General features: G+C 35.1%; 1 protein-coding gene across 1 annotated transcript; it reads left to right on the top strand.

The window, feature by feature from the left end:
• The first annotated feature begins 7,274 nt into the window (after positions 1–7,274).
• LOC149212521 (putative aldo-keto reductase 2) lies at positions 7,275–9,216 on the top strand. The gene is made up of 5 exons (XM_089391870.1): positions 7,275–7,593; positions 7,770–7,967; positions 8,102–8,274; positions 8,368–8,470; positions 8,628–9,216. The coding sequence occupies exons 1-5, from the start codon at positions 7,372–7,374 to the stop codon at positions 8,973–8,975; spliced, it is 1,044 nt and encodes a 347-aa protein (XP_089247996.1). The 5' UTR covers positions 7,275–7,371; the 3' UTR covers positions 8,976–9,216.
• Positions 9,217–16,479: the final 7,263 nt, after the last annotated feature.

Genomic DNA, 16,479 nt, shown 5'->3' with positions numbered 1-16,479 from the left:
GGGTTTATAATCATGGTCAACTATGGTCCAATGTTGCATTCTGATGAAGGTCGTCTCAATATGAAAATCTACCATGGACAACCATTGTCATCTTTCGTCAACCACGGTCAATCAAGGTCAACCATGGTCCAATGTCATATTCGGACAAATATTATTTCAATATGAACATAAATCTTTGTCAACCAAGGTCCAACATAACCAAGGTCCAACATTGCATTGTGAGAAAGATCGTCTCACAATGTGTATTAATCCATTGGTTTAAATATTATTCCCTTGGGTTAATGATACTCCCCAGAGTTTTTAGTATTAATCCCTTGGGGTTTAAAATATCAATTCATTAGGTTTATTAATATTAAACTCATTGATATTATATACCCAAGGGAATAAGAAACCCAAGGGATTAATACTATAAACCCCAAGGAATATAAACCCAAGGGAATAATATTAAACTGAAGGGATTAATACGATAAACCCTAGGTATATTAATATAAATCCCATGGGTTTACATTCATGGTCAACCATGGTCCAATTTCACATTGTGGCAAAGATTTTCTCAATATGAAAATCAACCATGGTCCAACGTAGCATTGTGACAAAGATTGCCTCAACATCAACCATGGTAAACCATGCTCAACCATGTTTATTTTAGGGTTTATACTATTTATCTGAGGGTTTATATATTTTGGGTTTATAATATTAATCCCTTGGGTTTAATGTTATTCCCTTGGGGTTTTCGCATTAAATTGTTGGGGTTTTAGTACGGTCTAATGCCACATTGCAATAGAAAATTTCCATATGAAAACGAGCCTTGCTCAACCATGGCCAGCCATGGTCAACCAAGGTCCAACGTTGCATTGTTAGAAATATTGTCTCACAAAGGATATTAATCTCTTGGGTTTAATATTATTCCCTTCAGTTGATTTTCATATCAAACCCTTCGGTTTATTAATCTAAGCGCACATATTCCTAAGTTATAATATTATTCATAATATTTATAATATTAATCCTAGGGTTTAATATAAATCCATTTGGTTTATGCTCTTGGTTGACCATGGTCAATCATGTTTATTTAGGGTTTATTGGATTTATCTTAGGGTTATATTAGTATTAATACCTTGGGTTTATTATTCCTTTCCATTTATTAATCTAAGGGTTCATATTCATAGGGTATAATAGTATTTATAGGGTTTATAATATTAATCCACATGTTTAATATAAATCTCTTGGGTTTATAATCATGGTCAATCATGGTCCAACGTCACATTGTGACATAGATTTTCCCAATATGAAAAGAATTCATGATCCTAAGTAACATTGTGACAAAAAATTTCTCGATATGAAAATCAATCATGGTCAACCATGGTCTAATGTCGCATTGTGACAAAGATTTTCTCACTATAAAAATGAACCATGGTCTAGCATTGTCAACCATGGTTATTCATGGTCCAATGTGACGTTATGACAATTATTATCTCAATATGAAAATCAACCATGGTCAACTATGGTCCAATGTCGCATTGTGACAAAGATTGTCTTGACATAAAAATGAGTCATGGTAAACCATGGTCAACTGTGTTTATTTTAGAATTTATAATATTTATCTTAGGGTTTATATACCTTGGGTTTAATATTATTCCCTTCGGTTTCCAATCCCTTGAGGTTTTATTATTAACCCCTTGGGTTTATTATAATCCCTTGGGTTTATTAATCGAAGAGTTCATATTCCTAGGGTATAAATTATTCATAGGGTTTATAATATTAATACTTTGGTTGAATGTAAATTCCTTGGGTTTATAATCATGGTCAACCATGGTCAATAACCATGGTCACATTATGTCATAAATAGTCTCATGGTCCAATGTCACATTGTGATAACAATGGTCAACCATGGTCCAACGTTGAATTGTTACAAAGATTGTGTCAATATGAAAGTAAACCATGGTAGACGACGGTCAACCGTGTTTATTTTAGGGTTTATTATATTTATATTTTGGTTTATATAACTTGGGTTTATAATCCCTTAGGTTTTTAGTATTAATCTCTTGGGTTAAATATTATTCCCTTGGGGTTTTAGTATTAATCCCTTGAGTTTATGATTCTTTGGGTTTATAATATCAATCACTTGGGTTTATTTTTCCCTAGTCAACCATGGTTTATTATCACGTCAACCATGGTCCAACATGGAATTGTTATAAGGATTGTCTCAATATGAAAATCAACGATGGTCAATCATGTTTATTTTAGTGCTTATAATATTTATCTTAGGGTTTATATAGGTTGGGTTTATAATATTAGTCCCTTGGGTTTAATATTATTCCCGTGGGTTCCTAATCCCTTGGGGTTTTAGTATTAATCCGTTGGGTTTCTAATATCAATCCCTTGGGTTTATTATTCCCTTAGGTTTATAATATCAATCATGTTCAACCATTGTCAATCATAGACAACCATGGTCAACCATGGTTGAATGTCGCATTGTGACAAGGATTGTCTCACCATGAAAATAAACCATGTTTATTTTAGTTTTTGTAATATTTATATTTAAGTTTGCCAATGTTGGGTTCATAATAGTAGCCCCTTGGATTTAATATTATTGCCTTGGGTTCATAATCCCTTGGGGTTTTAGTTTTAATCCCTTGGGTTTAATATTCCTTTGAGTTTACAATAAGAGTCCCTTGGGTTTATTATTTCCATAGGTTTATAAAATCAATCATGGTCAACCATTGTCAATCACTGCCAACCATGGTCAACCATGTTTGAATGTCGCATTGTGACAAGGATTGTCTCACCAAGAAAATAAACCATGTTTATTTTAGTCTTTTTAGTATTTATATTTGGGTTTATAATATTAGTCCATTGGATTTAATATTATTCCCTTGGGTTTAATATTATTCCTTGGGTTCATAATCCCTTGGGGTTTTAGTATTAATCCCTTGATTTTATTATTCCTTTGGGTTTATAATATCAATCCCATGGGTTTATAATATTAATTATGGTCAACCATTTTCAGTCATATCCAACCATGGTCAACCATGGTTGAATGTCCATTGTGACAAAGATTGTCTCACCATGAAAATAAACCATGTTTATTTTAGTGTTTGTAATATTTATATTTGGGTTTACCAATGTTGGGTCTTTAATATTAGTCCCTTGGGTTCATAATCCCTTGGGTTTTATTATTAATCCCTTGGGTTTATGTTTCCCTTGAGTTCATAATATTGATCCCTTGGGTTTATTATTAACTTGGGTTTATAATATCAATCATGGTCAACTATAACCAACCATGGTCAATTGTGGTCAATCTTGGTCTGATCTCACATTATGAAACAAATTGTGTCCACTTAGGGTTTATATATCTTGGGTTTATAATATTAGCCCCTTGGGTTTAATATTATTCCCTTAGGTTCATAATCCCTTGGGGTTTTAGTATTAATCCCTTGTGTTTATTGTTCCTTTGAGCTTACAATATCAATCACTTGGATTTATTATTCTGCGGTCAACCATGGTTTATTGCGAAGTCAACCATGGTCAACCATGGTCCAACATGGAATTGCGATAAGGATTGTCTCAATATGAAAATCAACGATGATCAATCATGTTTATTTTAGTGTTTATATTATTTATCTTAGGGTTTATGTACATTGGGTTTATAATATTAGTCCCTTGGATTCATAATCCCTTGGGGTTTTAGTATTAATCCCTCGGGTTTATTATTCGTTCGGGTTTAAAATATCAATCCCTTGGGTTTACTATTCCCTTAGGTTTATAATATCAATAATGGTCAACCATTGTCAATCATAGCCAACCATGGTCATCCATGGTTGAATGTCGCATTGTAACATGGATTGTCTCACCATGAAAATAAACCATGTTTATTTTAGTGTCTCTCATATTTATAGTAGGGTTTACTAATATTGGGTTTATAATATTAGTCTCTTGGGTTTAATATTAATGCCTTGGGTTCATAATCCCTTTGGGTTTTAGTATTAATCCCTTGGGTTTATTATTAACTTGGGTTTATAATATCAATCATGGTCAACTTTATTAATCTCTTGTGCTTGTAATATCGATCCCTTGTGCTTCTTAATCCCTTAGGTTTTTAATATTTATCCCTTGGCTTCACTAATTCCTTGGGCTTATAATATTAAATGGTTGGGTATATTAGTTCCTTGAGTTTATAATATTAATAATCCATTTAGTTTATTATTCGCTTGATTTTAAAATATTAATTCTTAGGCTTTATTAATTCAACCATGTTTATTTTAGTATTTTTAATATTTATCTTAGGGTTTGCATACCTTGGGTTTATAATATTAGTCCCTTTTGTTTAATATTATTCCCTCGGGTTCATAATCCTTTGGAGTTTTAGTATTAATCCCTTGAGTAATAATAATATATTATTATAATAATAATATATTATTATTATAATAATAATATAATAAATATATTGTATTATTATAATAAGAATAATACTATAATAATAATAATAATTATTATTATTATTATTATTATATAATACTACATCTTCATCATGTCCAAATTTTCACATATTATCATATTATTATCCATTATTACTATTTTATATTATTACTATATTAATATAATAATAATTATAATATACTATTATAATAATAATATAATATAATTATTATTACTAATAATATAATAACTATATTATTATTATTATTATTATATATTAAAATAATATAATAATAATTATAATATTATAATAATAATACAATATTATTATTATTATTATTTGTTAAGCTTGGCAGGACCATTTCATTTTCTATTAAATATAAACAAGTTTACACCACACAGATAAACCGAGTGGCTTCAACTTTCCCCGAAGGGAAACCAAGTCTGTTGGCGACCAGTCAGCTGTATAAGCCATCCAAAAACAAAATTGTCTTAGTATTTTTAGACAAGCTAGATATGTCTCTACTTCATGACCAACCACTACATAACTAAATAAACTAATAACTGCAACATAGAATTTAAAAGCTATCCGCATAAGACAAAATTATGCATGGGTGTCGTTCTAATCCTTCTTATCCTCTGAGATAGATTCAACGAGTGACGGGTCCTAGGAAAAGTCACCAGGCATATCATACAGCTCCATGATGCAAGGGATATAGTGGTCTATTATGTCCAGCCAAATGTCGTGTTTATGAACCTGAAAGAGGATTTTCTCCATATCCTTCTTGTAATTTAGCAATTCTTGTAGTGTCACTACCATCCCAACTAAGATTTTCTCCAAAGCCTTGCTTAATAGGCTCTTCATGAGCCAATCCAGGTATAGTTTGCTTAAACTGAGTGATTCTTCCACGGGTGTTTCCCGGATTCGGGACTAAGGTCCTCCAGCTGCCCATCTCCTCCTCTAACACACTGCCTTATTTCACTTCTTCTTCCCATTCTTCCAGCAGCTTCTGGGTGCCCTCATTTGTCCCCTCACGATAAGATTCTATTGCCTCTGTTATGAGCTGTTCAATAGATTTTCTTCCCTTGCGTGGCTCCGACGTGTTTAGCCCCTTATCTTGCTTGGGAGTCGGGCCTCTTCTGCCACATCCATGGCCTCGCACAGCACAGGTCATACCCTGATATCCTGAGCACTGATGACATCCACAGTAAGTTAGTTTGAAACACAGGATTGAAATAATACACCACGTCTTGCCTTGTTTCTCTTCACCACCCGTTCTCGCCACAGTCTTGCTAGGGTGGGTCGGAGCCCATAACCCCTAGTGGGGAAGGCCCTGGCCCCAACCCCTTGAAGCGGCATTTTCCCCCTCTCCAATTCTTGCGGCCATATGCAGGTTTACCGTCCCCTACCCATGCCAAGCTCTCATTCCCCCGTTGCAATCTATAATATACTAGCTATGGCTCAGGTTCATATCCCCCATTGCCTCCATCATAGAGATCTTACCGCTCGTTCCCCCCCAACTAGGTCTCCACCCATAATTTTTGGTAACCCAGTGCTTACTCTGCGAATTGTAGGCATGGCTGCATCCTAGGACACCTACCACCTGTGTTCCCCTGCCCCCATCTATACTCCACTTCCCTTCCTGCGTTACCCTGTGACTAACAAGCTTCCCCCTCCCCTTGATGGCAGAGTGCAACACATCCCAACCTAATTGTGGACAATTGCCCCCCCCCAACCGGCATGGGTTTTACCCATTTGACATAGGGAAAAGATGCAAAACTAGGCCGTGACAAGAAGTTTCCTACCCCATTGCCACCAGCAATTTCCTATCCCCTAGAGAGACCCCCTTACATCCTAGCTTAACCACAGAGATACCATAATTACAAGTTTGAGGTGGAGCCGAATAACATGCCCGGAGTTCGCAGTTGTTTGACAACAATGGCCCTGGTTCTTCACGTTCTGACGCTCACCACCAGCTCTGAGCCACCCCTTCGTCCGATATACCTTGTCGTTCCTCGAGTCCTGCCACCTTGCCCACTTCCCAGCTTGCCATCATGTCGAAGGACAATACACCCCCCACCTCGAGCATGTGGGGGGCGACAGTATTAAGTGCATGGGTATCCAACATACCTACACCCATGTGCTCCAAGCTGTCGGCTCGCATCCCGATCGGGATTATTATTATATTATTATAATAATATAATGATAATCTAATATTATTATGAGTTATTATTAATAATAATTAATATTACTAATGTTGTTATTATGAGTTAATATTATTATTATAATATTAGTATAATAATCATATAAAAATATATAAGAATATGGTTATCATTATTTATATAATTATTAATAATCATAAATAATTTGTGTTTAAAAAAATATACATAAAATTATTAATATAGTTAATATAAGTCTATTTTCTTAAAAAAATATACATAAAATTATTAATGTAGCTAATATAAGTCTATTTTCTTATACCAATTATATTAGAAAATGTAATCGTCTACATGTCCATATAAGATATCCGCCTATATCAATTTATACTACCAATGTCCAAAAATATTATAAGATGAGTGACTTGAAAACCTAATGAGTGATACTTCATGACGAACCCCATGTTAATTTAATGATGCTTCATGCACACTTCGCCGGATGACGAACGCCATGACGATTGATCCTGCATTCACTCCGCAAAAACCAATTGATGTTAGACCAGATGGATTGAAAGCCGTGATGAATTGAAGTTGGTCCGTTCAACTTTAGACCACTGTCAGATGACGAACGCCGTGACGGACTGATTACAAATGAATTGTTATTACCCCACATACACAACTCTATATATTGATGAACTCTCCTGCCTCCATCTACATCTACGAGGCTAAGGACCAACGAGAAGAAGCAGTACTATATTACCGGATCGATTGATTGAGTGCTGCGCAGAGAGCGGAGCAATGGCGGGATTACCATCAGTGGGCAGGTTAAGTTTGGGGTCACAAGGATTAGAAGTATCAGCACAGGGGTTAGGCTGCATGGGCATGTCGGCGTTCTATGGCCCTCCAAAGCCCGAGCAAGAAATGATATCTCTTATCCGACATGCCGTTTCCAGAGGTGTTACTTTCCTGGACACTTCGGACGTTTATGGCCCTTTCACCAACGAAATCCTCGTTGGAAAGGTAATGCTGGTGCATGTGGTTCTCTTTTTACCTTGTAATTGTTATTATTTTTTTGGGCTATATCATGGCTATGTTTAATCACTTTATATCCAAAACCAAACCAGTAAACACCTTATAATTACTATTACCAGTTTTCATCTGCAATTTGTAATATACTGTAATATAACGGTTTGCAGGCCATTAAAGGAATTAGAGAGAAAGTCCAATTAGCCACAAAGTTTGGAGCCGGTTTGGTCGATGGAATATTCAAGATTCGAGGAGACCCTGCATATGTTCGTGCCTGCTGCGAAGCAAGCTTGAAGCGACTTGAAGTGGATTGCATTGATCTTTATTACCAACATCGTATTGACACTAAAGTCCCCATTGAAGTTACGGTATGTACTGCTGCAATAGGCCTCGGTTTAGTTCTTAGAATGATGCATGTATGTTGCAATAAGTATTTCTACTTTACTATTTCATTTACTTAAAAATAGTTGGATGTATTGCTTTGTCTATGCATATCTGACAGATTGGAGAGCTGAAGAAATTAGTAGAAGAAGGGAAAATAAAGTACATCGGACTTTCGGAGGCGTCCCCATCGACAATTAGAAGGGCTCATGCTGTTCATCCTATAACAGCAGTTCAGTTAGAGTGGTCTTTGTGGAGTAGGGATGTAGAAGACGAAATTATTTCCACCTGCAGGTATGATCAGGCGTGGTCATGTTAGGATTTGCCATATTGTTACCAGCATTGTAATATGAATCACTAACTAACATATTAAAATTCTAATTGCAGGGAACTTGGTATTGGAATTGTGCCATACAGCCCTCTCGGGCGGGGTTTCTTTACTTCTGGAGCAAAGTCAGTTGAAAATTTAACCAATGATGACTTTAGAAAGGTATACTTGTGCTTCTGTATATTTTAAATTTGGTATTAAAAAAATATATATTAATAATGTAGGAAAAACTATCTTATAATGCATTGATAAATTTCGTCATTTTATTGTTTTGTCGAAGATTTTTTACAATTTTACCAAGTATTAATGTTTTGTACAGACAATGCCAAGGCTTACAGAAGAGAATCTTGAAAAGAATAAGGTGACTTTTGCAAAGATAGCTGAAATAGCTTCCAGCAAGGGATGTTCTCCGGGTCAACTTTCACTTGCTTGGATTTTTCATCAGGGAAATGATATTTCGCCCATTCCTGGAACCACCAAAGTGAAGAATTTAGAAGAAAATATTGGTGCTCTTTCTGTGAAGATCACACCTGATGAGATGAAGGAAATAGAAAATATATTATCCAATTATGGATTCTCAGGAAATCGAGTTGCTGATGATCACCAGGATTTCACGTGGATGAACTCAGAAACACCTCCTTTCTCTTCATGGAAGGATGCCGTCTGATAATTTTTAACATTGTTTTCTGCGAACAAAGCGAAATCGTCATTTTCCTGTCTGTTTTAAATGGTATATGCTCGGATATATGGTTATAAATATTATGTTGCAAATATCTTAAGAAGTTGAGTGTATTGTAAGCGTACTATCCCATTCATATAATAGCGACGTTGTGCGTTGTATCTGCTAGAGACAACCTTACTGTAAGGGCTTTTGTCCCATTTATTTAATAAATAAGTATTGGTTACAATATTGATTTCGATGGAGACATCATGGAAACAAGCTTCTCGTCAATATTGGTATTAGACATAATGTACAAACATTTCTTGCAAGTATCGGTAGTAAACACAATGGAAAGGAGTTTCTTGTAAGTTTTGGTACTTATTATGTTAATAGACTTTTTCATTATGAAAAAAAAAGGATGGAGGGGTAAGATTGAGAATTGATATTTGATAAAATATTTTTATTTTGAAAATAAGATGCAGATTGGATAGGTATGTTTTCGTTAATTTTATTATCAAATAATTTAGTTATTAAGATGGAATTTAAAATGTGTGATAGATAAGAAAGGTATAATTGATATATAAATTTTTTTTTATCATTAATTGATGTTGTTGATAGATTTATGAGGTGTTTCATAGTTAATTAAGATGGGATTAAAATGTGTGATAGATAAGATAGGTCTAGTTGATAATAAAATATAATTTATCATTAATTGATGTTGTTGATAGATTTATGAGGTGTTTCATGGTTAATTATGGGTGAGATGATGTTAAGTTAGTATTGATAATTTTTGGTATAATTAATTTTTAATTTATTTTTTAAAATAAATTGTCATTTTTCAAAATAAATTGTATTTTTTTGGTAGTTGGAAAAATAGTTGAATAATTTTTAATTTATATATATATATATATATATATATATATATATATATATATATATATATATATATATATATATATATATATATATATATATTAGTTTATAATATGTATGTTGATTTTTTTAGATTGTGCATCATATGACAAGGGATATTTAAAGGTTAAGAAACTAATGATGTTATTAATAAATAATTTTTTTAGACAAATCTTTTTACAATGAATAATTATTTTTGCAAAAAAACAATAAAAAGATTGATCTTTTTTGGGTGAATACTATTATCATTAGAAACTAAAATTTACACAGTGTAGCATATATCCTCAAGTTAGCTCTTATGGGGGAGAATAAAAGTACACTCTCCATAAAGATGAGAGAGATACATCAATTTTAACATAGCCAAAAAGAAAATGACTAGGATAGAGAAATTGGCCTAAATAGCCATTTACAAAGTTAACTAAAAAAAAATTATGAAATCCATCTCCAATATCATAACATATCTAAACCAAAGGATTTGTATCTAATGTTGGCATATGAATGGGTGCATTTCAGCTCTCTGGAGTGCCACCAACTCTTGGAGGAATAACAAGGTGTCATTAAATCCTTTCCATTCTCTTGTCCATATGCCTCTGATGCTTGTGCAAGTGTTCAAGAGAGTGCGTGATATCCATACATTTCTTGTCGAGTCCAAAAGCATCCAACACAATAAAAATTCCATCTACCTAATTCCAATATAAGTATATAGTCTACATGTATTGATTGAGCATTCCCCTTGTGTGTCTCGTATCTGGTATCCAAGCAGTCCATTCAATCAACAACTTCATGTTTGAGAGAGTAGTCCTATGAGAGGATGTTTATCGCTTAGATTAAAAGAGTCCTTCTTGAACTTTCACTAGAGCAAGCTATTGATACATGATGCATATGAGTGTGGCATCTATGGGCTAGCTCTTGATAATAAGCAACCCCTCTTCGGACCTGAGCCTGCTGGCATGTTATGGTGGTTGGGCATGCCAAAAAAAGGAATCCAAAAAATGACCAATATTAGCCTTGTTTGTGAGAGATTCAAAGGTACAACCCCAAATCAACTCCACCCATGAACCAAACCTCCAAATTTCCTACGATTGAGAAAGGTAATATACAATCCCACCACCCCCATAATTATAGTCCAGCTTACACCACTCATAAAGACAGTAGCACACCTACGAAGCCACCTTTTGACACAAGAAAATCCTTCATGCCAACAAGTATTAAACTCTGGTTAGAGAGAGGGTGAGTCAATAGCATCAAAATAAAACAACAAACGTGATAGGAAGCTGAGAGAACTACCCCAATAATTGCTCAACGATAGAAATAGAAGGCCTTGAAAATGAAAAACAATAGAGCGACTTACTAGTCATGATTTCACCATCGAAAATAACCCATCACCAATATAAGAACACGAAAAGGCAAGCACGTGATTGAGTATGGGATAAACTCTAGGAAAGAAGTGAAACAACATGGGTCTGATAGGGTGGAAGACAAGGGTGAAAATATTAGCCGCAAATTGGGGGAATGGGCATAGAAAATCACTTAGGGATTTGTCAAATAGTGAAAGAGGAAAGCTCAATTTGGAATAACTAGCATGAGAAAGCAAGGATAGAAAAGGAAACAACCACCACTCTCATTTAGACGCCACACAAAGTCCCCTGAAGTAAATCCAAATTAACTTAAAAAAAGGAAAGAAAGGGAGAAACATATCAATACTAGGTAGTCAGTGCAGCTAAGCTAATTGGAAGAGGATGCTAGATGTATGCAAAAAACATATCATTTTAAATGCCCTCACTTGTTGCCAATTTAAACACCTTGATTTCCAGGGGGGTGGATGCAAACTCCACCACTTGATTCCCTATGTATGTAGCCAAGACTCCAACATTCCACTTCTACAATTTAATAACTAGAGAAATTATTACATCTCCTTCCATCTCATGAATGCACCATCTTCTCTCACCATTCGTAGCATGTTGTCTTCACCTTCTCCTAAAGGATAATAAATTTCAATCTATATCCATTATACACATATGATGGCTGCATTAAACTTCCCTGGGGATGGGTTCCACGTCTCCCAACTTATTTTCCATCTCCCCTTGCCCCACCACCTATACAATGTTTGTCACCCCATCCATGACTCTATAGTTCTTTTGAGATAATTACCAATAAACCACCTTCAAATGAAAATCTTGTAGGAGATTCCAATTTGAATCCAACTTGGAAGAGGATTCTAGACATCCATGGTTCACTATAGACATTCATGCTTTGTGGACTATGCTAGGTACCTTGGGGCCCATTTTCATCATTGATGGGTCCCCTCACGTTTGTTAGTGGCATACCTTAATGATCCGAGGTTAGACGGTTTCTACCATGTTTGACATTCACTCATTTATTCATATTTTGTAGATTTGTAGCATCGTGGAAGACCTTGGGATATGGACATCTCACTCTTATATGGAACCCTTCGCAATTTGTGTTTGAGTTACATATCATTATATGTACTTTGAGAGCTACTCTTGGAAACATGCTCTATATGCCTCAATAGCCCTGCTAATGTAAAATGTGCAATTGATCAAATTGTTTTTACTACTGGTTATGATCTTTTGGTTTGTCACATAGATCCATGGTGTATGTCTCGTGGCCATGTACTAGCAATAAACTATGACATTGATCATAATGCTTTTACTGGTGGCTATGATCTTTTGATTTGTCACATAGACATATTGTGTATGTCTGATGGCCATGTACTAACATTTCAAGTCAATATAGTTAACAAAGTGATTATCGAAAAGAAAATCTAATTAATTTTCCTAAGCATTAATATGTCACGTCATTAAATTATTTATTTCGCATCAATTTTAAAAATTTAAATGATCCAATCAAATTCAATCCATAGTTAGTAACCATGGCACTAAATAAAGTTATTTAATTATAATAACAAAATGTTTCTCATTGTTTGGTTATTGAAGCTAAAATTTGAATGTTGTGAATGATAAGTGAACTCTATGAATGAGAAGTGCATTGTTATTAGTTTAAATTTAAAACGATAGTTAAAAGTTTGGGATAAGTTTCTTCTAAACATATATATGCTCACATCTAGGTTTTCTTCATTCCCTGCACGAAACAAGATTGAACTCTATTAGCGATGTCTAATATGCATTTCTCATGGTTGTTTCTTCAATAACATTTGCAATATATTATTCCAGGTATGATCACATACTCTACAATTTGTAAAGTTTAATTGAATGTACCCATGCAATTATGAATTGAGATATTATAAATCATTTTGTATATAAATTATTTCAAAGAAATGTTTATTATGGATTTAAAGTTGTTTCTCTTTTACTTTGCAGGATTGAATTGAGATATTATAAATCATTTTGTATACAAATTATTTCAAAGAAATGTTTATTATGGATTTAAAGTTGTTTCTCTTTTACTTTGTTCCTGCAAAAACGCTGTCTTGCAGAGCACATAATAATAAAAGTCTATGGCCACTTGACCATCATTGTCTTGGAAAACTAGAAATACACAACGAAATAGCTTTCCCAGCAAGTAATACAAGTCTATGTAAACCTACCAATTAGACTTTCTTTCTGGTTTTTTCGCTTTTTCAAATTACCTTATTATTTTAAACTATCGGAGATACATATTTTGACCTCTACACATTAGTTTTTTAATAAATTTTCAGTCGCGTCGTTTTTTTAAAAAATTATTTTTGGCTGTCTGGAAAATCAATGAAAAATAATTTTCTGGCAAAAGAATAAATCAACCAGTTTATAAAACAATTGCCGCTTGCAGTGAAATGCCAACTCGGCCAGTGACATAAGCCATATTATTATTATATTATGCAGTGGATATTATTATTATGTGTGATTTATTATGCCTACCGCAAGTATTATGCTATTGTTTTTCTCCTCACAAAAATGTAGTTTGTCAGGGATTTGCTATTTATCATTTTGATGTTATTTGTTATTAATAAAAGATAAATATTGATTTTCTTATTTAATAAAAAATTAAATCTAAATTTAAAAATATATCTTTAATAAAAAATTTTATCAATATAATAATGATTATTTATTTTAAATTTAATATTTTATAATTATTTTAAATTATTTAATTTTAGAAATATTGTGTATAATGTGATCATAGAGTGTCTCTCCTCCCTAACTTCTATCTCTAAATCCCTTATCTCCTCGCACGCTTCTCGTCGAATTTCTTTGAAATGTGTCCCCATAGAGTCATGAGCAAAGAGCCTCACCCCCTCCGTCCCAGCTGAGTTTTGTCATCACCACTCCTACTTCTCTATCGTTGTCTTTTCAAATGACTCTAAGTCATGAAGAGACAATTCTAGATTCCCATGGCGATTTACCCTACTTACAAAAGGACACACAAATTCAAACAAATCCCCCTCAACTAGGTCTAAACACTAGCACACAATCTCATCACAATAACACAAAACAAAGCCCTGAAACCTAGATCAAAATCCACCAAAGAAAGAAGAAGGTGACTCAAAGTCATCTACAAACTCATTTCCCTCCACCATTGGATAGAAAAACACCACCCCAAGATTGTGGACCTACATGGACCCAACGAATAGAGACCCAACTTCAAACCTCACTCACAAACCTAGACTTAATAAGAAAATAAAATTGCCCATGCTAGTCCCTACCACAAAATCCAATTGAAGCCACCACCAACATTGCTAAGGTGATACAAACTTGGACATCAAATAACCTTAGAAAAATCAATAAAAATATACGACTTCAAGAGGTAATTGACATGCCACGGTTGAGACACACACCCTTTACAACTCAATTTACCACATAGACCAAATAGGACATCAACCAAAACCACGCAAAATAATGGAGCAGATGAAATTAACTTACTGTTCGAATGCTGCAACCCAAATTGAGATGATTTGAATTTTGCCATCCAATGTGACCCAAATGCAAAAGCCACCACTACCTCTACTCACCAGAGAGCAACAAACACCATAATTCCTCTCCACCTTGTGCGAAACACCAAATCTTTCCACACTAGGGTTGTTTCCCACCTCACCTTCTCAGATAAGAAGCTCCAAGAGGTCTTACCCTCGACTCTCACTCTCTCTTCACAAAAAAACTCACCAAATCTTCATATCATTACAAAAGACCTCAAAGAAAAATATATTTGCATGTGAAGTACCCACCGTGTACTTGTTAGCTCTACTAATTTACTCAACTGTTAAGGCTCAAAGGAAGCTTGGCCATCTGTTTTGTGCTTGAAGGAGGCTCACATAGTTTGTTTCCTCACTTTCCCTTCATTCGCCTTATTTTCCCTTAACCCCTTCATCTTTGTTTTTCTACCAAAATCCTTGGTAAAACCCTCAGCACTAAAGTTTTAAACCTATATGACCACACACCCCAAAAGCAAATGTTATCTGACCATCCGATGCTTTCCCTATCACATGAGTCTCATAAAACGTGTGTTATTTCCCACCGTCCGATCATTTCCCACGAGATCTGACGACAGTCGCTCCTCCCAATGTCGTAATCTACCCACCCGTTAACCCGTAGAGAAAGCGATTTTCCCGCCGGTCCCATCTGCCACGCGTCGCTGTTATATTGGACTGCTCAGTCACGTACGAATACCGCCCACCTCCGAAAGGCGGTGCGAGGAATACCATGTACCTTTGTCCCACCCATCCGCAGCCGTTAAATCCCTTGCATCTTCCGCACCCGACGACCGTTGGATCTCCCTGTCCGCAATCCAATGACCCACGATCTCCCCGCTCTCCTATCTTCCGATATCCTCTGTAGACCGATCCTTGCCATCAATCCACGCGATCCAACGAATAAGTTTTGTCCCCGGTGTAGTGGTGCCTCTACCATATTGTTCGTGACATAGTTGAATATTTTGTGTTGCCGAAGGATGAAAGCGATCGTCTACCAGCTCTACGCAGTTAAGCTTCAACTACTACATTCAACACATTGTGTACCCAAGAGAAGAAAATGACAGCCTCGAGCAGTTAAAGCATTTATCAGTCATGGAGCTTCTTCTGTACAACACTCCACCTATTCAAGAAGGAAAAGTGAACACTAGAGAATGTCAAATTCACTTATTGAGGCCGCAAATTGTATTAGAGACCCATATTAGATAGTCGATGTGGTTGGTGGTCAATTATGACCCCTCCACGCATAGAGCAGCAGAGAAATTTCATAATCAAACTCTACATATACCCAAAAAGACAATGTAATGAGGGCTGATGGTTGTAGTTTAGATGTAAGGTTCAACTTCTGGAGACTGTAACTACTATGATACCTACAACGTCTGGTCTTCATTTTCAGCTAATACAAGCTTCTTTTGCTGTTAATTGCTCACTTTCCACTTCTTCTACTCTATTCTAGGTTGTGCCTGTTATGTATTGTTCATGTGCTCTTGATGTTTAGCATGAGAGGGGCTGTCATCCCACCTCTATGTTAGAATCTAGTATGTATCATTGAATGTGTATGTAGGTTTCTGTTATCTTAGTGCCAGAGAGCTGTCATCCTGCCTGTGCATTAGGAAATATATTTGCAGACCTCTTTACTGGTTGTAGCCGGCCATCATAGGGTCCTGTGCATCTGCT

Source organism: Pinus tabuliformis, chromosome 1_1 (assembly GCF_031772625.1).
Source record: "Pinus tabuliformis cultivar Carrire ecotype Pingquan chromosome 1_1, CPIR1, whole genome shotgun sequence".
Lineage (NCBI taxonomy): Eukaryota > Viridiplantae > Streptophyta > Pinopsida > Pinales > Pinaceae > Pinus > Pinus tabuliformis.
Note: the sequence above shows the minus strand (reverse complement) of the source record. Positions and strands in the feature narration are given on the sequence as shown.